The sequence below is a fragment of the Thermobia domestica genome, chromosome 5 (assembly GCF_964235325.1).
Source record: "Thermobia domestica chromosome 5, izTheDome1.hap1.1, whole genome shotgun sequence".
Lineage (NCBI taxonomy): Eukaryota > Metazoa > Arthropoda > Insecta > Zygentoma > Lepismatidae > Thermobia > Thermobia domestica.
In genome coordinates, this window is record NC_137458.1 from 205,202,086 (window position 1) to 205,226,623 (window position 24,538).

Genomic DNA, 24,538 nt, shown 5'->3' on the forward strand with positions numbered 1-24,538 from the left:
CCCTCACCAAATGTCTGACAAAGTGCCAGAACTTAATGATCACCTTTATAATCTTAAAGTTTCAAGTACTTCCCCGAATAACTTTCAAATAGGTTGCTGAAAGTCGAATAAATATGACGCTGACTATATGCTGACTTTAACGTTCATATACAAATATATATTTGAGGTTTATTTTGTTAGACATGTGCCTATTAAAATCACTCGCATGTTATGACCTGGGGGACGAATTTTCACATTTTTGCTATCATGGCTTCTAAATGGTTAAACAATTTTCCATTCGAAAGTTTGTGAATCTATCGGCTATACCTATGGTTCCGGAAAGTTGGAAATATAATAAAAGGGAAGTTTTCCATATTATTTTGGTTAATTTATTTTCATGTTTTGATTACGGAAATCAAGCGATCGCACAAGAGATAGCCTATATTATTAGTAATTTTTTCTACTAGATCTTAATCAGAATAAAAGCTGTGATACATGGGAAATGTACAAAGAATAGTCTACCCTTATAATTACAAATGGAAGGGGTAGATTGGTACAGAGCAGTGGGGGCACATTGATCCGTACCAATCCACCCCACATGCATGTGTACTAATGTGCCCCAACCGAACTTAAGGATCAGTAATTCCTATAATTGAAAAATTACTCCACGCAGGGTAATTGAACATAAATGAAATTATTTGTGAAAAAATACACTTTCATGCAACATACATAAGTTTTCAAAAATTCAGTGCTTATTACAAATATAAGCTTACAAAGACATAAGTGAAAACTTACTTCCACTCTAAGAAATCAAGTTTTTTTCTCTGCACAGAGAAAATAACGCTGCGTCCATCCATCAACTGTGCCTCACGATGTTGGTTTATCACCAATGTCGCCAACACCGAACTGTTGTCCATTTACCTCTTCACAGTGGAAAAATATCTACCTCGTATATATGTGCCCCGTGTACCAATCTACCCCCTCTCCCCTATACTACGATTACGATGAGTGACTCCATATATAAGACGACTGTGTAATATATTACTTTCACCAGCGGACTGTTTCTCTATAATGTAGGAAAGTGTATTATCTGTTTACAAGTTTAGAGATATTATTGAGAAACCACAACAAGTGATTAAACCTACACAAAGATTCTCTACTGAAAATTCTATCATCAAAGTATACGTATATGATACTTCTAAATACTATTTTCTTAATATAAATTCCCATTTCTAACACCATTTTCTTTTCTCTTCCCTTGACACTGCTATTTTAATTTCGGTCCTTAAATCTTCTGCTATAACACCGCAAATTGTTCCAATTACTTTCCGCTTGAACATCTTTAGAAATGCCTTTAGATTTGGAATTGACTCGAGGAGAGCGAGTCGACAAGCAGTATTCAATTTCGGTTGAAATAATTGAACGCATCCACCGATCTGATTCGGCCTAGTCGCTTCGATTCAGTCGCAAAGGCAGAGAGCCGATTTAGCCGTGCGAATACGTCGACCAAATGAATACAGAGCTTAACTTAGTTTTCTCCCACTTCGCCCTTTTGGACACAGCCTTGGATTTTGTTCTGTTTACAGTACCGAATTCCGTGCTGATTTTTTTTTTCTATCTTTCTAAAAATGGAATGATTTCTTATAACTATTCGCATCTTTAATTTCCAATTTCCATTGTGTTACAATTTTTTTCTCTTGTATCTATTCAATTAATTTAATGTATTGTGTGGCTTTTCATTCAGTTTTTGATACTCCTTACGTCAATTTGTCTGAGAGACTTTTTTCTATATGGGGCAAGGTTTTGTGTATTCCTAAATATCTTTTGTCAGTGATGCCAACTAATAGAAAGAAATCAATTTTGTGGATTTTTTTACATTAATTTCTCGAAAAGGGATAAAGGGAATTTTCGTCGCAATTGGCAGCAAATATGGGATTTTTCATCAACAAGAGCAAAATTCTATATCAGTGGGAAGTAGGCCAATGACTCGTTAATTGTGAATTTTTGTCAAATGCATGTTAGTAACTCGTGATTATCTAAAAACAAGTTCCAACATATGTAAACTGTGCTCTGGTACGTTTTAAATACGTACAAAGAATACAATTAAGGGGAAAAGTAAAATGTAAAATGAGAAACAACCAACTTCGAAAACGTTCTACACAAAACGACTGGAAAATAACGTTCTTCTAGTGTCCTTACTTACGCTCATTGCAATATGACACAGAGAACAAACGTAAATACTAACTCTGACGATAAAATGAATTTATTTTCACCAACATTTTCAACTGACTCTTTCAACTAGTTGTCACTCATCAACTACTTGATAGACTAAACGTAAAAGATCGAAATTTATGTGTAGGTTACTCATATATTGAAGAAAACGTGTGACAGACTATAGTTTCATGTTTCATGTTTTTATTATTATTAGTGTTATTTTTCATACTTTGTAATTAGAATCAAGTTGGAAATTCAAGAGCAAAATGGGAATTTCCGTCTCTCAAGATGGGATTTTATAATGTTTCATGTTGGCATCATTGAACGTTGTATTTCTGCGTCATAATGTCAAAAGAAGAAGAAAACGATGATTCTTGCCTCGAAAGTTAAACGCCTGTAGAACTGTTCGAATATTTGTTACGATTTGCGAAATCAATTATTAATAACCAAAATAATGTTTCGAGCGAGTACGTTAGGTTTTGTGTTAATTTGTGTAATAGCAACTATTGAAGCTGTAAATAAGTATTCAGAAGAAGCTAATAAACCATTAATGAAAGATGGAGTGACAAATTTTCGTAACTTAGAGAAACCATTTCGAATGGCGAAATTGAATTTATTATGGACTAAAGCACAAGTGGTAAGTAACTGATTGGTACAAGCATGCTGTCTTACTTTATGGTAGCGTACTTATATTTGTCAAATCTGAACTCTTATTGGGTAATGCACTTATTACCTTAGAAAATGTTCTTTAACAGAGGATGCATACAGATTGACTGTAGGAGAGTTGCTCATAAATACAGTGTGGACATGTGACATTAGAAGGCAAGTCTTTACTTTAGGCAAGGCAGTGGCAATATACAATTTATCTGAACCGGTTCCTGCAGTTACAGTTCCCAAGAAGGAAAGAGAAAACAACGTGCCCTGCGGGGCTCTAACCCGCCTTCACTCGCTGACGCTCGCTCGGCAATTTATACTAACATAATATTACTGCCTTGCCCAAAGTAAAGAGTTACCCATTAGAAAAACAGTACAGAAAAAACGAACCATCTTTAAAACACAAAACGGTAAGAGTGCACTTTATGACGAACATTCATTGGAACTGACTCACCTGAACCGATTCCTCGGAACAATTCAGAGATCAGTTTCCAAAAATAATCCCATGAATCGAAGCAATCGAAAAGTAAATTCTGGACAAGTCTTGCAGACCACCTAATAAGCAATCGTAACCTAACTTCACACCCGCAAACTAAGATATATCATGATAATGATAATGGATTACGACTGCTAATCAAATGATCTACCACACTCAACAAGAATTTACTCTTCAATTGCTACGTACAAGGGCAATATCCTTGAAATCTAACTCTAAACTCTTCCGAGAAATTAATTCAGGTGAAACGGTGGCTATCGATTTTGAGATCTAAGTGGGGCTACCGCCCCAAAACCGCCCGCTCAAGTACCATTAAAACAACAATAAATATAACAACAACAAAAAACACTAAAACAACAACAAATAATCAAACCACTACTATAAAGCTAACGTAAGAAGGGGGAAAAATAAGAAAAAACGCTCGCCACTAATTATAAATCAGTGCAGCATGACGAAAAATAAATTACATCTCACCAAGACAATGGAACAACCAGCAGCAAACCTTCTCTTTCTTAAATAAGCGAAATGAACCATCAAATTATCACAACGATAAGTTAAATTTAAATTCAACCACGTATTCTCGATAGACTGCGTACCACCTACCATCCACTTTTGAATACGGCGCATTCGGCCGACATTAAATTTGCGTCTATCGAACAAGCTCTCGTCCACCTAAACTCTTACTACGATTCTCAATATTAATCAGTCGACACAATATCGCGAAACGATAGGAATTCACTTAAGTACCACAAACTTATTAGAACAAAAAAAAAAAAAAAAAAGTAATAATAATTAATATCCGAACACCGAAACTTACTTCACAATATCAGAACAACGAAACATCGAAGCGAGACATGTTCAACGTACAACATTCGAAAATAGAGCATCATCAGTCAGGAATACATAACAGCCAATCAGCGGCTTAACAACCAACAATCCACAGCACAGGACACATCAGTGCTATCAACCGCTAAAACACCAAAACTACATTCTCATCAGGAGAAACAAAAACACCGATTCCGTACCTGTTCCGGTGACAGGTTCTGTTCCCCCAATGCCACTTTCACTTACATAATCAGTTGTTCGGCATAAATTGCACTATAGCCCACAAAACAACTTGTTTGTGGCCAGTGAAAAAAGGACGGGGTTAAACTGCCGCAGATAGCGGTACAGGATAATACCTCTATGAACCTGTTTTTAAACGTTGTATTACTATTGAACTTCTCTGTACTTACTTTATTACACCTTACCTACAGTTACCTGTTTCATTTGAGGCCTTCAGTATTAATCACAAATTTATATTATTTTCATCTTTCCGTTGCTCCTTCCTAAACCCGTATGCATTCACATAGTATTACTGCGCAAAATTAGTACCCTCAAACTGTTAACTTGTGCAAATTACGCATTGTTCAGAAATTACTAAATATTACATAAATGAACTTTTTCAGGAGCGTTTGGGGGTGTATTTCCCTGTCAAAATAGTGTTGGCAGGACATTGAAAGGGCAGGGTTCTAGAACACAGGTCCTCCTTCCCATTTAGCTGTAAGAAGAACAGAAAACAACGTGCCCTATGGGTCTCTAACCCCCCTTCGTTCGCTTGGCATTACTATTTGAATTAAATATTAAACTTTGCTATAGAAATGAACCAACCTATCTACTAACCTCTATGGGGGAACCTGTGTTCTAGAACCTTCCCCATTGAAAGTTATAGTCATGAGAAAAAGTCTTTCCTGCGTGCTAACCATTCAATGTGCGAATAGTTATATTCATGAAAAGTGAACTTTCTTTTTTTCAGCATTATGGCATAAGAACTTGCGCTAGGTGGCTACTAAAAAGCACATATACTATCTAACCGGGAGCGTCCCAGCGAGTTCGTGCGTCCCTAGAAAGCAGGCACTTCAGCGATGATTGGTATACGCATAAATGAGGTTTGTTGAAAAAAACACGTCATACGGCATAAAACTAATAGATTGTGTGTTGCAAAGCTTTTTGCATTATTAATTTGCACACTGCCTTCACATAGCACTCCCTTTCATCACGTCTTTATTATCGAGTATTATATGGTACAGAGCACACTTCTACCTTATTATATATTTAATATGTAACAACCCGGTATTTTTCTCTTATTTAATCGTAATAATAAATGAAATACAAACTTCTTATGTGTACTTTTAATATTTATGTCCTCATAATATGGGATATCACACATTTTGCCCCGTTTCACTATATTTATCTCAGATGCAGATCACCTCTTACTAGTTTCGGCTTTAAATTTCCCTCCATTAAAGCAACGTACGCAACCTACCTAAGTTACTAACGTAGGGAATTTGAAATACTATCATATTTGCTCTATTGGCTCTTCACTTTATATCCATCATTCCACGAGCTCATACAGTCCAGATTTTAACTTATGTTTTCTCGCTGATTACTGAACCTGCACTGATGGCTGTTACCTCTGCGGCAGTTATCTCAAGCACGAATGCTATCTACAAAGTCAAGACAAGAGCGCAGCAGGGAGACGTGTCCTTAGGAAGCAGGCGCGTCAGCGACGGTCGATATACCGACAAACGACGATAGTAGAGAAACTCTTGATATGGGATAAGAAACACATGTCTTGCGTGGTCACAGTTTTACGGCAATTCTATGGTCACTTTGTACACTACCTTCACGTAGCAGTTCATCATATCCTTGTGAAGTGTTACGTGGTAAGCAGCATATTTCACGTTTCATATTTGTACCTTATTATAGCCTATCTGTGAGATGTAATCTTCCCTATATATTTTGATTGATTGTACAATCCTATTTTGAAATGAAGTAATAGATTTTTCCATATTTTACAAATTTATGCTATCATAAAATGGTACCTATAGCACCGGTACAGATAATCATTTATCATAAAATTCTTAATTCACTTAAGGATGAAGGTATTTTACTGGCCATACAGGAATGTGTGCATAGGAAGCAGGCGCTCAACGATGGGGAGTATGTGCATAAACGAGAATAGGGAAGACACTATATTCGTCGTGTTGCTGCACTATTACGTGTAGGCGGGCCTTATCGTTACGGATTATGACTTAGGAACCAGTTCATCATGGCTTCTTTATGGACTGATACGTGCTTAGAAGTGGACACTTTGGATTGCGTTTTCTAAACATTATTAGGGATTTCAGAGGTATGATTCGCACATATTTGGATTATTTATGTATTCGTCTTTTTGAGCTAACAATAGACATTTCTTCTGTAACTGTAAACTAGAATAGCACCAATCTCGAGTCCCACGTTAAGCTGTACGTTTACTTGGATCACATCAAACTGGGGAGATGGTGCATGATTATATGTTCTTTAGCAAATTTAATGATCATTCACAACTTGAAACGTACAGGACTGTTTTTCTTTTCATTGTGCACAGAGTCTAACAGGCAATATGGTCAGGACTACTCATTTATGAAAAAATATATGTCAAATAATAGAATTGACAAAAGAAAGGGAAATGAGTGTTGGTACTTAACGCCGTTATTAGATCTCAAAATGTTGCCATTGTTTGATTTCTTTGTCTTAAAATAGGAGAACGAAAACAACAATGATTTGAAAATTTTGATAATGAAAACTTTAATTTTGCAAGCGTATAAGTAAGTGATGTAAGTTCAAATAGATAATTTTTCAGAATGAATAAGATACTACCAATAACTCTTTCTTGAAAGATATTTCTAATAAGTAGACTTCGGATTTTAGGGTAAATGCCTATTTTTTTCCTTCCACAGTACGGCAATAATGCTTTGGATTTTCACGAATTATGAAAATTTAGTCCTATTGAAACAATGTTTTAGCGACCTAAAATCACCTAAAAGAGGTGTTAGCGCCTATTTTTGCATTTTTTGTCCTTTAAAAGCCTAAAATAACTTAAAACAAGAAAATAACATTTTTTTTTTCAAGTATTTTCTTAACAATTAAAAGATAAATATTTTATTTACAGAATAGCTTTAGTGAAACCCTTGTAGCAAATGCAACATAAAATGATTCATCTAATCTCTGTTCAATACTCCGCCAGAAACTTGTCAGAGCAGAAGATAAACTTATTCTAGCTACTCTGAGGAAGTAGGACGGCTTGGTTGGTGTATGATTTTCCATGGGCTATTTTTGTCTAAGGTCAACATACTTGTATGTGAGACTGTTGTTAACATAAAACATGGCTTCATTGTAGTGTTACGAAAATTAGTGTATTGTTTTTTAAAGTGTGATATTGTGAATTTCTACAGAGCTTTCATTATAACAGAATAATCTATTCTACTTGTGCCTTCTAGGTTAAGAGCGTAACATGTGGATAAAATATAACCTGCCAGCATTCTAATTTAGAAAGAATTACGTTGCTAAAAAATCGTAAGTGTATTGAAAATTCCACATCAAATAGACGTTATAGGAAAAGATGTGAACACGTTCTTAAAGACTGGTTTCAGTGTCTAAGTGTAGTCTGTTGATACCAACAGCCTGTAGATGAAATAATAATCATATTTGCGAAATCCATAAGGCGCAATAGGTGAATAGCATTCCATTATACAATAACAGTTATCTGCCAGTTCGGACAATGGCTTTTCCCCTCGTTTCTTGGTGTTTTAAAGAATTTTTGTAAAATTCTAATATTTTAGTTCGATACCAGACCTTCTAAACTTTTGATTGATAGTATCATTTCCGTGAAGTTATCCCGGGGTTTCTCCAATATCTTAGTATACTAGTTTTTCCATAATCATTCTACATTCATTTATATTTGCCTCCCTTTCGCCTAAAGAGCATAATTGTTGGACGGTTAACTACAGATTTTTTTTTTTTTTTTTTTCAGAGACTTACAGAACCAAAGCTAAAATCATTATATAGTGAGCTAAAAGTGCAAGACAAAGAAGAGCTTACGTCGAAAAAGTTAAAAGCAGATGGCATGGATAAAGAGGGATTGAAAGAAGCGGAATTGAGGAAGAAGTTAAGAAGTGAGTGTAATTTTTTAGTGTTTAGAGATTATTTTATTCTAGTTAAATTACGACTTCTTTGTTTCTTTTAGATGCAGCTACAGTTTCTTAATTGATCCTTCGGATACTCACAAAATGTCTTTAGTTTCTTGTTAGAACATGAAGTAAAGAGGAAACTGTTCTTTCTCCAAAGTTCAGGTTTTATATGACTATTTGCTGCTAGTCATTATGACTATCTAGTTTGGACATACACCGTGAGATGCTGGGTGTTAAATATGATACAGATTTTAATGTGCATGTTTATTCGCATTGTCGTTTAAGTCGTGGGAGAGACCTTATATAATTAGACCCTTTAGAATATTGGAATCCGGAATTCTTACGTATGATAATGTACAAAAGGGGTTTCAGATACATATACAGTGGACCCTGTGGTTACGAATCACTTAGTTCGAGAGCAAATCGGTTTACAAACAAGTTTTCCCTCAGGTTGCAAACAATATTTCAGGGTAGGAACGCGCATACACTCGTGTACTCACAACTCCACGCATCCAGTTTTTCATTTTCGCGTTTGTCATTAACATCATGTGTCAAAGTGCTGTATTTTTTTTTTTTTAATTTTGTTTTTAGCACACACTGTTTTGTTTAATGTGCTATCATTTATTTGTCTTTAAAAAGGGTAATGTTATTTTCATTCTATATCTCACAAAATACTTAAGAATGTAAAAATACAGTACTGTGTTTCTGTGCTAGAACTGATTAATTGTATTTACATTAATTTTATTGGAAGAAGTAATTTCGGTTTACGAACAGTGTTAGGAAGGAATTAAGTTTGAAACCCTGGCTCCACTGTACATTCAGGAAGCGAAAATTTGGCAACCACTGGTCTAGACTTCTGCTTCGGGATTAAAAATTAAGAGTCCTTAAATACGCAGCTAATATAAAAATGACTTTTTCAACTCGAATTAGTGTACTTCTTTATTCAGAGTTCCCACTCGTCCTGGAAATCCTGGAAAACCTGGAAATGTTAAATTTTCTCCTGGAAATGTCCTTGAAAATGCATTTCTGTTCTTGAAATTTACAGACACTGAATATCAGATTTTTCATAATTATAATGAAGATTTTAATTGATTGCTATTTTTGTTTGCTATTCCTGTTTTTGTGCTGATAATAATTTGTCATGATCCTGCATATGTGGGTGGTTGGTGGGCTCTCTTTCTCCCAACAGAGTAGTTGGCTGGGAGAACTTCTCTCTTCTTCTTTCATCCACTAGTCTGTTAACCCTTTCTTGGATGCTGTCTTCACGAGCACTATCCTCCAGAAACTGTGCTTTGTACCAGTATCAATTCTCCACAATCAGTCTATTTTCGCAACAATACTTACTCTTCAGTAAAATTTATGAATGCTCTTTGTGACAAGGTCATATCTAGGTGAAAATAAATTCCTTGCTTAAGTTTTTCTGAGTTGGTTAAGTTGTTGAAAGAGAAGTCAAGTGCAGAGCAAGAGAAAAGAGATAGATGAAAATGTACAGCAGCTGCAGAGAAAGAAAAGGAGATTATGTCTATAGATGAGGTAATCACACAACCCCATGCCAGTTGAAAATCTTGTAATATTTTTTTTTTCTCTAGGTCACACTGTCACGCAATGAAGATGTCATGTACAAAAAATAAATTTTTGTTGTTTGTAAATTTATTCAGTGCACAATTAAAAAGTCATATAGAAAGAATGAAAATACATGTGTTGGATGTGGGTGAATCGGGTGGGTATAAGGGGAATTGGGAGAGAAAGAGAGAGAGAGAGAAAAAAAAAACAATTACGCTTCGCTTTGTGTATTTAATTATTGTGTATGAATACTGTACTTGTATTAATATTCACTGCATAAGCTTCATTTCACTGTTGTGAGTTTTGAACCTACAGTTGCAATCCTGTTATACCTTCCTGTGTCGAAGTCCTGGAAAATTGGCGATTTGTCCTGGAAATTTTGGGGGGAAGAGAGTGGGAACCCTGTTACTGCTTTTACATATATAGATGGTTAACAAAAGAATGGAAACATATCTTTAGTTTGCAACACGTAATATGCGAGGTGGTAACACTGAGAATACATACAGCATGTGGCCGTTGTTTGTGAGGTTTTAGGTGATTGTAATATATCAGGCGGGGTAGGACGGAGGCGTGTGTTGAAGCGGGCAGACAGTTGTGATGCAAAATAGGAGACCTTTCTGAGTTCCCAAGAGGCTAAATTATTGATGCACTGTTAGATGGTGCAAGAATATCCAAGGTGTATTGCGACGAACAGCGTCCAAAATAATGACTCATGGCAAAATAGCATCGGCTAAGAGTAAGTGTAGTATAGTGGTCATCTGGAATCCAACTTATAGCATTAATTATTTTTTAATGTGTACGTTGCGGTAGAGAAATTCTTTATTAACGACACTTATTTCCTGTTGATGGTTGCAAAACATGTGTCAAGTCATTCGTGAACATACGGATTTACTTATAGTTCTGTGTTCTGTTAGTTGTTAGGAAACTCATAGTTAACAAGAATAATCTAAAATTAGGTATTTTAGGTAGAAAGAATGTCTTTGACTTAGCAATGCGAATAAAGAGCTGTTAATAGCTTTTCGAAGAAGGAAAGAGAACTTATTTGTTTTATGCTAGTTAAATTGTCTATCACTATGGTGTAGCTGTCGAGTTCAGTGAAACAGTAATTGCTTTTTTTATTTATAATCTACCATTATGCTCTGCACTGATGGAAACGCATTTAAAGACATCCAATAGGAATTCACGGATCTAATTCAAAATTCTTACACAGGAATAAGTGATGAATGTTAGTGATGGGAACATGACGTTCATTCCAGCTCGAATATGTTACACGGGAATGTGCAGAAAACCTACTTGACCCACCTTGATAGCTTGTATGTGTAACCATTCCGAGCATCTACAGAACAGGTAATCGGGCAGGTAGCCGCTTGTACAGATGTTGAATGTCTGTCGGGGATACACCTACCTTGTGTTGCCTGCTATATGTCCTACACGTGTTTGATAGGCCTTAGATTCGAAGACCTAGCAGGCTAGAGGAACTGTACTAAGTAGAGCTCTCTAAGTTGCTCTTACTGTATGGGGACGCACGGTTTTGCTGGAGGATGGTAATCCGCAATATCTAGGTAAGATCGGACAGGGTTGGTGATGTCACTAATGTACTACTCACTAGCTAAACACCTCTGAATGAAGACAAGAGGCGAGTGGAACACGTAACTTATTCCTTCTTTTGCATCCCAGTACTATAATGGTGAATATGGATCCTGTGTAGTGGATTTTTCCCTTTCACCTACTCGTCTATGGACATGCATATGGCCGTCACAATATTGAAAACTAAAATTACTCTGATTGCTAAGTATCACCATCCTTCATTCGCTTCGCCCCTTCTACCTCTCCTGTATTCTGAACGACAGACAGGTGTCAGTAAAGCTCCTGCGACAGGAACGTGGTGACGTAAATCTGCCTCCTAAAACTGATTGTTTAGCGTTCTTGCGCTGATAGAGACAGTGCGATGGCTATGATTACACGGGCGATTGCAGTGCGATGGCTATAATTACACGGGCGATTGCCTTCCTGCCAGTTAAATTGTGTGTTCTTAAATGCAAACTGTCGAGGCGCTCCCCGGTTTTGTCAGACTAGATATTATAATCAGCCTACACACTACGGTGGCGGGTGTGCTGGGACTTCCAAACTAAGAGCACAGACACATACACCTTGTGGTGTGAATTTTGTTTGAAGGTGTGTTCTTAAATACATTTACAGTAATGTATAAATAAATAAATAAATATTTTGTGTCCCAAAAAGAAACTGGACTTTCTCACTAGAAAGTAAACTCGGAATCACTAGAAAGCAAAATTCAGCGTGCTAACTGTATTAACTATTCAGATACAGTACGAGAGTCCTCTCGTAGTAGTGAAAACTGTGTGCTTTATATATAACTGAATGATTGGGGGATCTCTTGGATAGTCTAGAAGTGTAGAACAGAAATATAAGAATAACAAAAAGGAATATAAATCTAGGATTAGAAAACATATAAGGACTCCAGAAACAGTGAAAACACAATTTCCGATTTGCCGAAGGATTTATTTGACAGCAAACCAAATAAGTGAAAATTTTGCACTGTTGGAAAACACAGATTGAAATTCAATCTCAGTTCCCTCCAAGTGGTCTTTGGTGGACAAACACTATGTGTGTGTGGTTTCTTAGGATTTTCCCGTCTTGTTCCATTGTCGTCATTCCACCATTATCATCTATCTCATCATCACCGTCTCCTTTGTCCTTGGTTCATAAACATGGGACGTTAAACTAAAAAGTCTTCGATGAATCGTTCTTATTTCTACCAATAACCTACATTAAATATAGACACTGGTAACTTAAAACATATCATGACATGATCAAATTTTGCAAAAATCGCTGATAAAATATTTTATCATCGTAGTTTGTTACTCATCAAAATTATAAAATTTAATTGTCAACTTGGCAACATTAACATAAATAAAAGTAGTGGTATAGATACGGATTCTCACATTTAAAGGCTTTACTTTTGAAAAAGGCTAGTTATCCAATATTATCTATAAGAAATTTTGCAATTTGAATTTAGTTTCAGATATTTTAATGTCATGAGCTTCGTCTATATTGTAGTTTTTCAACAGTCTCCTGGCGTGAAACTAAACTTTGCAGACCATTTTCAAAGAAAGGTTTTCATAGTCTTTCCCATGTCTTATCATGTGTTACTATGTCATTTAAGTATTGAAATTGCGTACCATTCTTAAGCCCTGGGAAGAGATTATAGTTGCTGGGAGATAGATCAAGTGATAAGATAGACTTGAGAAGTTTTATATATATATTAGGATGTCCCTTATTTTGGGTAATTTCGTGTTGCGATACGCACACCCCCAAATGTGTTCTATGTGACCATAAACACGCATTAGTGAAATAGCAGCTCTCTACGAGAACGTTAATCCGTGCCGACTTGACGACAAATTCATGAAATGGCGTTTTCACATTATAATATAATTTAGAATTTCCAACCGTGATAACGGAGAAACGAAACTTTGCACGAAGCAGCTAGAAAAAAGGCGACATCTGTTTGTGTATTGACAAACAGCACCGGATGAACAGTGTTGCTAACCCAAGACGAAGTTGTTTTTGTAAATGGAATGACCTAAATTGAATATCATCATTGGAATCAACAATGAAAATAAAGACAAAAGAGATTGTAAGGGCAGATCAGTTTGCAAACTTTTCGAGCAATAACGTGTAATATGTGTTGGCGCAAACAGGGAGTGAGGTACTAACGTTTCGTACACCTTAAATCAGATATTGACAAGAATTGTTGGCGTTGACGCTAAGTCTAGAAGCATCCGCTGAACAATGTTGCCATCAACAGAAGGGAGAAATTGAGTTTGGAAGAGATACAATAACTCGGAAAAGGTCACTAGTGCTGTATGGTTTAAAACCTATAATGCAAGGCGGTAGAGCATGAGGAGTAGAGCCGTGGTTATGTGAGATCGATTACTGACCGAGATATACGATATCTTCTAAAAGCTGACAAATAAGGTTTCTAAAAGGTGGCAACGCTGCACAGCGTGTTGGAATCCCAACAACCTGGTTAAAATATGAAAACAGCGTTCAATTTGCATGGGTTTATGTACTCGTGGGCTTTTAAGGACGCTGAAAACCATTATGAAATCAAGAGTAAAAAAGCCGCTGCTCTGCAGCGTTGCCATCTTGTACAAACCTTAGTTCTCTGCTTTAACAAGATACCGAATATATCTGTCAGTACGTAAGTTATCAATCTCACCTAACCACGGCTACTCCTCATGCTCTTCTGCCTTGCATTATAGGTTTTAAACCACACAGCACTAGTGACCTCTTCCGAGTTATTGTATATCTTCCAAACTCAATTTCTCCCTTCTGTTAATGGCAACACTGTTCAGCGGATGCTTCTAGACTAAGAGTCAACTCCAACAATTCTTGTCAATATCTGATTTATGGTGTACAAAACGTTAGTACCTCACTCCCTGTGTACACCAACACATATTACACGTTATTGCTCGAAAAGTTTGCAACACTGATCTGCCTTTACAATCTCTTTTGTCTTTATTTTCGTTACTGGTTCCAATGACGATATTCACTGTAGGTCATTCCATTTACAAAAACTGGCTTGGGTTGGCAACACTGTTCATCCTGTGCTGTTTGTCAATACACGAACAGATATCTCCCTTTCTCTAGTTGCTTCGTGCAAAGTTTCGTTTCTCTGTCTCTTTTAGTTTTTCAGTTATCATGGTTGGAAATTCTAAATTATATTATAATGTGAAAACGCCATTTCATGAATTTGTCGTCAAGTCGGCACAGGTTAACGTTTTCGTAGAGAGCTGCTATTTCACTAATGCGTGTTTACGGTCACATAGAATACATTTCGCGGATGTGTGTATCGTAACGCGAAATTACCTTATGTAAGGGATATCTCCCCTCTCCCAAGTTGCAAGACTGAATTTAGATTTAAACAGCATCGGACTGTTTTTCTCAGCGACCCCGAAAACTATTGATTCGGCACTAATATTGGTCATTTTCGATCATTTGTATCCCCCTCCCCCAAGTTGCGGGGCTGAATTTGAATTTAAACGGCATCGGATATGTCACTGTTCATCACAGCGACCCCGAAAACTATGGATTCGACACTAATATCGGTTACTTTCGATAATTTTTATATATCTCCTCCCTCTCCCTTTCCTAAGTTGCACCGTCAAAGTAAAATTATAAAAATCATCCCATGCCCGAATCTCCTTATGTTGAAACTTGGATCTAGATCGGTCCCGTGGTTCAAGAGTAAGGTCACAAACATAGTCATTTTCATTGAGAGTGTAACTGAATCATAGAATAACATAATAATATAAAATATTTTTACAAAATACCGAAGGAAAGAAAAGGAGGAAAGAAAAAATATTCATTAAGAATTGAATACATCCAAATTTCCTTTATTTGCGTATTCTTCAGCTCTGTTTAAAGGAAATCAGAGTTCTCGATTTTCTGTACTGTTAAACATACCCGGTATTCCAAGGATGATAGGGTTTGGGATTTCCAGAAGTCCCATCTTCCGGTTCCAGGCAGTGTAACTCACAACATTAATTCTATATATATATATATATATATATATATATATATATATATATATATATATATATATATATATATATATATATATATATATATATATATATGTTTGAGATAAATGCTCACATAAGCAGATGCTTGTGTGTGACCCAGTTTCTTTAAGTCAGCGTATGCGCCTTTGGCACGGGAAATCCGGGTTCGTTTCCCGTCGGGGCTCGTAATCCCGATATTACGTTATGCTGTAGGTCTACGTTTCATATAGCTTCGCTGCTGAAAGGTATGCAAAATTCAAATGAAAATCAGGCTATAAGACCATGCAACAGTATTGTTAAATACTGAAAATTTATTGTGTTCAGAGAAGAGAATTTCAAGTTCAGCTTGCAATTGTTCTGTATGGTGGTTCACCAGATAATTCACTTATGACAAAGACATTTTGTGAGGAAAGAGTTTTCTCTTTACTGCACTACATTCAGATTTATTTTAAAATTGCAGAAAGTGTTTTCTGTACTAAACGTTTGAATTAAGAGAAGTTTTCGTTCGTAATGAAGAGATTACTAAAATGTTGAGAGAGAACAAAAGAAAGAAAGAAAGATTGTCCTTGTCCATATCACTGTGTCCGTGAAATAGAGGATTCTATCCGGAAATAAATACGTATTTTTTACAGAAAAAAAATCTGTCCATATTATTGGAAGTATCCGTTATTGGGAGGTTCCTGTTAGTGGTGGTTTTACTGTATATGTTATTTTTATTATATATACATACAGCGATATCTTGAACATCCTATAGTGAAGAAATTGCTATGGCGAGATTTCACCTTGCAAGATTTTGCCCTGCAGTTCTGGCTGCAGGTTTTGTACTCAAACCATCAAGTTTTCCTTTATAAATGAAATTAAATCAAAATGAAGCGGGTAGCTGTTTTGATACATTGGATGTTGATCAAGAGCTTTGGCAAAGTAAATGTTTAAAAAAACTTTTAATTCATATTGAAGGATACAGACCCTTGATTGCTTTTGAGTAGTGGCTTGAATATTTTAGTATTACTTTATATTATACACGTTATTCTCAATTAGAATCAAAGCTTTCATAGCGTATTTTGTTTGACGCATTAATAAGTTTAGGCTTGAAAGTCAGAGGCAGAATTGCGAATCCATCCTACCATAAAAAGCGAGTTTAATATTAACTCCAATGGGACACATTGTTTGGGGTATAAGTCAGTCAGTTACAAGAGGATGAATTAACTGCATTTTGAAAGAGGATCGCGTATACTTTCTTTCAGGCTTCCCAGTGGTGCCTATTGTATGGGGTTGACATTGGTCAGGAGCAATGGGGTGAAAATTAAAAAAAAAAAAAAAAAGTTTTAGGGTAACTTTCGTCCTCCTTCACAAAACAACAAAAAAAAATCCTTGAATACTTAAGGATTACTTCTGTTGATTGGATTAAAATCTGTCATGGGTAGGAGATGTAAATCTTCAATTTAAACTTCCGCTCACTTCTATAATGCACGACATCAAAGTGTGACTTTTCGCATTTTGCAATAAATTTTATATTAATCATAGTTCTGAATGTGTGTTGATGTTCGAATTCTTATTGATCTACTATAATATGGAAGGAGATAAAGAAAAAGTAATCAGTTTAGAACTAATTAAATTGTTCTAAATTGACTTGTTGACTAAGAACCTACATTCAAAGTAGACTTTGGGCCGTTGTGGCTCAGTGGTACTGCGTTCACTTTGGATGCGTGGGGTCTCTGGTTCGACGCCAGTTCGCGCCATGTGGGTTTTGTGGTGGACAAACACCGTGTGCATGGGTTTTCCCGTTCTCCTGTTCTCCCGTTTCCTCCCACTTTCGTCATTCTACAGGGTGCGGCAGCGTTCATAGCGTAATTTGACTTGCGTAGTACAATGACGTACTGCATGAATGCGCGCCAGCTCCTGCCGCATTCGTGTACTAATGAGCTGCCATTTCGAGTGTGACAGTGATATGAAGCAGTGGAGTGCACAGCATCGTGCCTTCGCTGTTTAAAGTTATTTCAAGAATAACGACTCTGTTATTGCTACCCAGCGTCTATTTCGGCAACATTTCAACTTGGGACGTCATGGGAAAGTTCCAGATGGACGGACCATTGTGAGGTGGGTACGTGCATTTCGAACAACAGGTTCTGTTTGCAATGGCAAACCGGGAAGAAGTGAAAGAACTGAGGAGACACCAGAAGCCGTGGAAAATGTTCATGCTGCAATATTGCGTAACCCAAAAAGATCTGCCCGTCGTCATTCGCAAACTGTGCATATGTCCGATCGCTCATTCAGGAGAATATTGCACGAAGATCTCCATTTTCACCCACATAAGCTGCAGATTGTTCAGGAAATTAGGCCTCGCGATTGGGTTTCACGAGAAATATTATGCTTAACCATGCGTGATCTCCTTCGCCAAAATCCACAAATGTTGCACACCATCCTGATGTCAGATGAAGCTCATTTCGAGTTGTGTTCTGTGAATAAACAGAATATGCGTTATTGGAGTGATGTAAACCCGCATGAACTGCACATCAAGCCCTTGCACAGTTCTCGTGTCACAGTGTGGTTTGGAGTTGCTTCCTTTGGGATTATTGGCCCTTACTTCTTTGAGGATGACAGCGGTGTGGCTGTAACTGTCACCAGTGAACGCTATTTAAAGATGCTGCAAGACTTCGTTCTTCCCCAATTAGGTATGGTCGATGTGGGTGTGGAACAATTATGGTTTCAACAAGACGGAGCGACCTCGCATACAGCCAGAATTTGCATGGATTTCTTGCGACAGACATTTCCAGGTAGAGTAATTTCTCGTTTTGGTGACATTTCCTGGCCGCCTCTCTCACTTGATCTTTCATGTGCAGACTTTTTCTTTCGGGGCTACCTGAAGCAAGAAGTGTTCCGAACACGTTGTAACACCATTCCTGAGTTGAAGGATCGCATCAGAACTGCCGTTGGGAATGTCCCAGGGAATACGTTACACCGAGTTATGGAAAGCTTCCAACACCGCCTAGATGAATGTGTTGTGCAGAGGGGGCATCATTTGACAGGAGTCACATTCAAAAAGTAATCCACGCAATGGACAGTGACTTATACATTAGTAAATGGCATACCTTTAACTATTAATTGACATAAGAGGTAATAAATAAAGTACAGTTACTGCCTGATGGTGTGTTTTTAATATCCTACTATGAACGCTGCCGCACCTTGTACTATTTTCTTTCATTTCCTATGATCACTCTCTCCTTTAGCCTAGCTGGCATAAGTGTGGGACGTAAAACTGAAAGATTTCATTTTCATTTCAAAATGGATTTCTTTTCATGTAATAAAGATTAAAGAAAATAGCTTAAAAAAGAAAGTAAAACATAATTTCAATTTAAGCTTAAAACTTCTAGTAAACGCAGAAAATGCACTTACAAGTTAAAAAAAAAAAAAAAAAATACTTTATGGACTGTAACTTTGAATGTTGAAATCTAGGAGGCCAAGTGAAAATGTGACAATGTTTATAATAGGCTTGAGAAACCGAAATATTGATACTAGGATAAAAGAACATATAAGATATTTTAAGAATGACAGTATTACTTTGTCGGGCTTATGAAAATACTTAAACACCATTAAGTATAATGTCAAAGATGGTCAAGTGTTACCACAAAGCACCTTCGCTGATGTTAGAGAATGCATGTAATTTTTTATCAGAGGAAACGATCCTGTGTTAAACATAGATAAAGGATAGGTAAAGGAAATTCAAACTAGGAATCAGATTTCGTGGTACCTAACTTTATTAATAATAATTGATAAACATAATTAGAAGCAATCTTCTTCCTTAGGTGTGTAAAGTGCTCCATTTTTGTCACGTAGAAAAAATCTCATCTGCAAGTTGAGGGCATAAGGTGTGAGTGCACATTAAGCAAATGTGAATATGCATTATAATAAATGATAAGTGTTTTTCAGTAATTTGGAAATCGGAGTATTAAGATGTAGACAAACATTATATTTAAAAGGACGTCGTCTACACACCTGGAAGAAGACTGACTTCAGCATTTAAATTATTGACTGATAATCTGTCTTCTCTCGTGAAACACTTGAGAGGTACGCAATTTTAATTTTAAAGAAAAATAAATAAGTGTTGTTTGCAGTGTTCCTAATATTCTAACTAACTATGTGTCGTATGAACCTGGAGGTTCATTGCCGCGTTCACGAAAGGTTCAGTGCCGCGTTCACAAAAGTTGTCCATTGGCTTCTCTCCTTAGCCAGCTGAATCCAGTTTCTACTTCTATTCTGCGAGATCCATTTTAATATTGTCCTCCCACCTTCGCCTAGATCTTCCATATGGTCATTTTCCAATTGGACTTCTAGTTAAAACTTTGAAAGTGTTCCCACTTCCTTCCATTCTGGCTACATAACCTTCTAGATTTGATGAGCCTAACGATGTTTAGTAAACGATTATGCAGTTCCTCGTTGTAAAGTTTTCGCCATACCCCATTCCCGTTCCTCTAGGATTCGAATATTCGTCTCAGAATCTTGTTCTCAAATTCAGTCTGCATTCTTCCCTCAGAGTAAGCGACTATTTTTCGCAACCATACAGGACAACAGACATGATTATCGTTTTATATTTTAAGCTTCAAATTCGTCGACAAAATTCGCGACGACAAAAAAATAATAAGAAGAAATCCATGCATTTAGTCGACATTTAATTTCTTCGTGAATATGGTTTTGGTTTGTTAATATTAATCATAAATATTTGAAAGTATCCATTTTGTTGAAAGTATTATTTGATATTTTAAGGTGGATCACTAGGTGTTCTCGGTGCTATTCTAAACGCTGCTCCAATAATGCGGCGTTGCCAGATAGTGTTGAGTGTTTACTGATGGCAGATAATCAAGGAGTAATCATTGGAATTCTGCTTGGATACTTACTGGAGAAATTAGTTTTCGACCCTTACTGCAATTCCGCTTCTCAAACTGCAACGCTAGAATCCAGGAATTTTCTTATTGTGATTATCACAGTAAACGTACAAATTGGCAATAGTGCATTATGGCGTTCTGCGCAAGTTTCGTCTCAAAATCTATTTCCTTAAATGTAAATTAATATTTAAATAAAATATGAAACATAACACGAAAAACTGTCAAACAATATATCTATTTCGTGATAAGGTTTGTACTTTAAAATACTCTACATGCACAAATAAACATTTCATGAAGCGGAGCACTTCTAGTAAGATCTAACAGCAAGTGCCATCTTGTGTGCTCATTGTAAAACGAATCAATTGTTTTCTTTTATTTGTTACATTTTTCGATATCAGGAGAAACAATCAAATGAATCTGTTTCTGGTGTTGTAGCTGAAACATTACTATATCTTAGAATACAATATTTATAGTATGTAACGTTTCATTGGGTAGTAGAGAAGGAAACGAACTAAAATATGTGCTGACTTCCGGGTGGTGATCCACCTTAACGCGTCCATAATTTGCACCACTACGATCCTGACGAACTTCCATGTATTTAGTTTTCTCTGCATTTACTTCTAAAACCCATGCCCCTGCAAGCGTTTAATAAGACCTGTGCATTTCTCTCTATTGTTCTTCTATCATCCCCTATTATATTGACATCATTAGCATACGCCATAACCTGGTGAATACCATTCAGCTCTAGGCCCTGGTTGCTATCTTTGATTTTCCTTATAGCGTACTCCAGAACAAAGTTGAATAATAATGGCAACAACGTATCTTCCTGTTTCAGGCCATTCTCGACATGAAAGCTCGTGAACAAAAATTTTCCTACTCGAACTTTACTTTGGGATTAGTTTAAATATATCTTAATTAATCTAATAAGCATTTCCGGTATTCCAAATTCTGTAAGAATGTTGTACAATATTTCCCTCTTAACTAGGTCCTAAGCCTTTCTAAAATCAATAAATAATTGATGTGCCTGGGTATTGTATTCCCATTTCTTTTCTAATATTCTGCTTATTTACTATATATATAATTACAGATATTATGAATATGTATGGTCTTCTGGAGCATTTTGAAGATGTTGATACTCCAGCATTCAAAGTGAAGCAGCCTGGATCCTTTAACGAAGCGACTGATGATTATATTAACAAGAGTATGTTTAAAGACAAGAAGTTAAATCAATTGTGGCAAAAAGCCGAAAAGGCAGGATTTACGGGTGAGTAATTACTTTTTAAGACAAGTTTTAGTTTGCTTACAGTATGTTCAGGATGACACAGGGGAGTGTACTGATTTTGAATAAAAAAAAACTTTACTGATAATTGTACACCAAACTTTAGTACTTTGATTTGGATAAATGTAGGAATGCCATTTGTGTCACGTAGAAAAAATCTCATCTGCAAGTTGATGTCCATTCTATGGCCGCGGTGGCTCAGTGGTAGAGCGTTCACCTCTGGTGCTTGGGATCCCGGCTTCAATCCCAGCCCCCGCCAAGTGAACTTTGTGCTGGACAAACACCGTGTGCGTGGGTTTCCTCGGGATTCTCCCGTTTCCTCCCACTTTCATCATTCCACCATTTCATTCATCACTCATCATCACCGTCTCCTTTAGCCTAACCGGCATTAGCGTGGGGCGTTAAAGTCAAAGATTTCATTTCATTTCATTGATGTCCATTCCATAATGCAGTTTTCAAGTCGAGAGATGAAGGTGCCCCACATGCGTTGCAATGTCTCCTAAATGATATATTTCACCTCTGTAAATAACTGTCTTCAGGTATTCTAGTAAACATGGTTTGTTGATGTATACTCGCGCCTTTAAATATCCCCACAGAAAGAAGTCGCACATATTGAGATGGCACATTCAAATCTTAAAATCGAATGACCAGCATGTAGGAATTCTCGTAGGATGTTCGTAGAATATCTTGTTGGGGTGCGCTGTAGCCCCATCGTATTGGAACTTTATATTTTGTTCCAAGTGAAACATTTATAGTTCTGGAAAAAAAAATCGCTACATCCTCCTTGTCAAGAAAGAAAGAAAAAGAAAGATCGATAACCTTACGCATAGAAATCACACACCACATTGTCACACGGGGTGAGTGCAGAGATCATTCGTGCAGTTACGAATTTCCGGTGTCCAGTACCCAAAGTTTTGTTTGTTGACAAACCCATTTAGGTGGAAATGCAGCTTGCCGTTCATAAAGATGAGCACATGAAGTACATCGTGAAAACGAACGTGCATTTGTACAGCAAAATCCACCCTTGGCCATAATCTGTTGCGATTAATTGATGCACATAGACAATCTGATAAGGATGGAATTTAGGATCTGTTTTAAAGTAACGTAACCGATTCCAATTCCCAAACTTAATGCTAATGAGTGATGCCGAACCAAACATCGGGGACTATAGAGAAATACTCTTCTCACTCTCTCCACATTCTCTGGTGTCCTTTCCATACATTCAACATCTTTGTTAGAGTGTATGTGATTCGAAACTGCTAATGTATTTAAGATAGTTTTGCATATTGGAACTGCTCAGTGTTGCCCTACAATGCTGGTGGATTAACCTCTGAACTGCAACCACTGAGTCGCCGTTTCTAACATGGACACCGTACGTAAACACGTCATGTTTCATCAACTATGACTGCATGGTAACTGAAATAAATGTAAAATAACCCAAATTAACTATGTAATGCTTATTCAAAAATGAGTTCAGTTCACTGTGTCACTGCTAGTATTGTACAGATGGAAAATGTTGAAATACAAAGCATAACAGTGCAAATGAAATTTACGGTTCAGACTTTACATGAACATTGAAGGTCGAATATTAATATCAAATACACGAGGGAGCCATTTGTAAGAATGTAAAGTATATTATCCATGTGACAACTCTGTTAGTATGTTGCAGCAAGCATTGGGTACGTAACATACAAGTACTGCAATTACAAACAATATTTTACTCATTAGCAGGTAGTATTATCAGGGAAATGGCAAGGAGAAGGTAAGTGAAAAAGAGAAATAAATGGGCATGATTTACCATCACATGAGTGCTTATCCGAATAGTGAAGGAGAAACTAATACTCTGAAGGCTGTGCGACGAAATGGCTGTTTTCAGGTTGTTAGCTTGAAGAAAGTTTTGACTTGAGTTTTTGTACTCCTTATTCATATGAAGATAAACCGAAACTTTATACGTTTCCATGTCACGCGTTTTATCACACTATAAATCGCCCTTATTTTAATATTCTTTTTTAAATTCCTTATCTTTCCAGAGTTATAGACTAAAATCCTTGTCTATTCATACATCAAATGTTAGACCGGAACTTGTGAGATAGGATGCCGTAGGATGCAATATATGTACGCCGACTGATCACTCAATTATAGTCCAGTTCCAGACCATAAAACCCATAGGAATTTCCGAGGTGGACTAGATTTTTCTTCAGATCTAAGAAAGATCCGTAATGCAAAAAATCTTGGGTAGACATCTAGCAACTGGGGCATAAGTTGGTATATTTGAAATTCAATATGGCATCCATTTGAAAATGACATATTTTTCGGGAACGGGAATATCTAATCATATAATAAAACTAGAAATTTCGTTCTTGTACTAAATTAAAGATAGTGGATACAGAAAGCAAGAAAAATTGGTAAAGTTCTTACATGGTGCTACCATTTGTAAATATTTATTATTATTCGTACATTTCAGCATTTTATGGGAAATAGCTATAAAACCATAACAGATACCGAAAACAATCACGAAACAAAAGCGATAGAACATAATCAGGTCTTTCCATCAGTATAGTCGAGACGTTCTATTGGTCCCAACCTGCTTCCTTTGTACTCAAGCAGAAAATTTACCCTAACCGTTCTCATAAATAACACTCCAAATAAGCCATAAACGGCACGTGTTCGGTGTCGAGTAATACGTTGTTGCCATCGCTAAACTTTTATTATCGATGGATACATTATATAATACTAATAATAAAACACAACAATCATTAAAGGAATTCAGTATAATAGTAAGGATAGGGCCGGTCAAGGACGGATTTCTGGTAGTGACAAAGAAAGATTGTATTTTTTTCTCATCGGGCTTTTGCGGCACTGTTTTGCGGGGGGGGGGGGGGGCAGGGGCGAACCAC

The 24,538-nt window shown here is 36.6% G+C and overlaps 1 protein-coding gene across 2 annotated transcripts in view; it reads left to right on the forward strand.

The window, feature by feature from the left end:
* The first annotated feature begins 2,534 nt into the window (after nucleotides 1–2,534).
* LOC145686362 (alpha-2-macroglobulin receptor-associated protein) overlaps nucleotides 2,535–24,538 on the forward strand; it is a 102,242-nt gene continuing 80,238 nt past the window's right edge. Inside the window, exons 1-3 of one of the 2 annotated variants that reach the window (XM_081759623.1) lie at nucleotides 2,535–2,830; nucleotides 8,178–8,319; nucleotides 21,450–21,626. In XM_081759623.1, the coding sequence (XP_081615749.1) occupies nucleotides 2,648–2,830; nucleotides 8,178–8,319; nucleotides 21,450–21,626 (502 nt within the window). In that variant the 5' untranslated portion in view covers nucleotides 2,535–2,647. The remainder of the gene's footprint in view (nucleotides 2,831–8,177; nucleotides 8,320–21,449; nucleotides 21,627–24,538) is intronic. The other variant, XM_081759622.1, reaches the window with a different exon arrangement.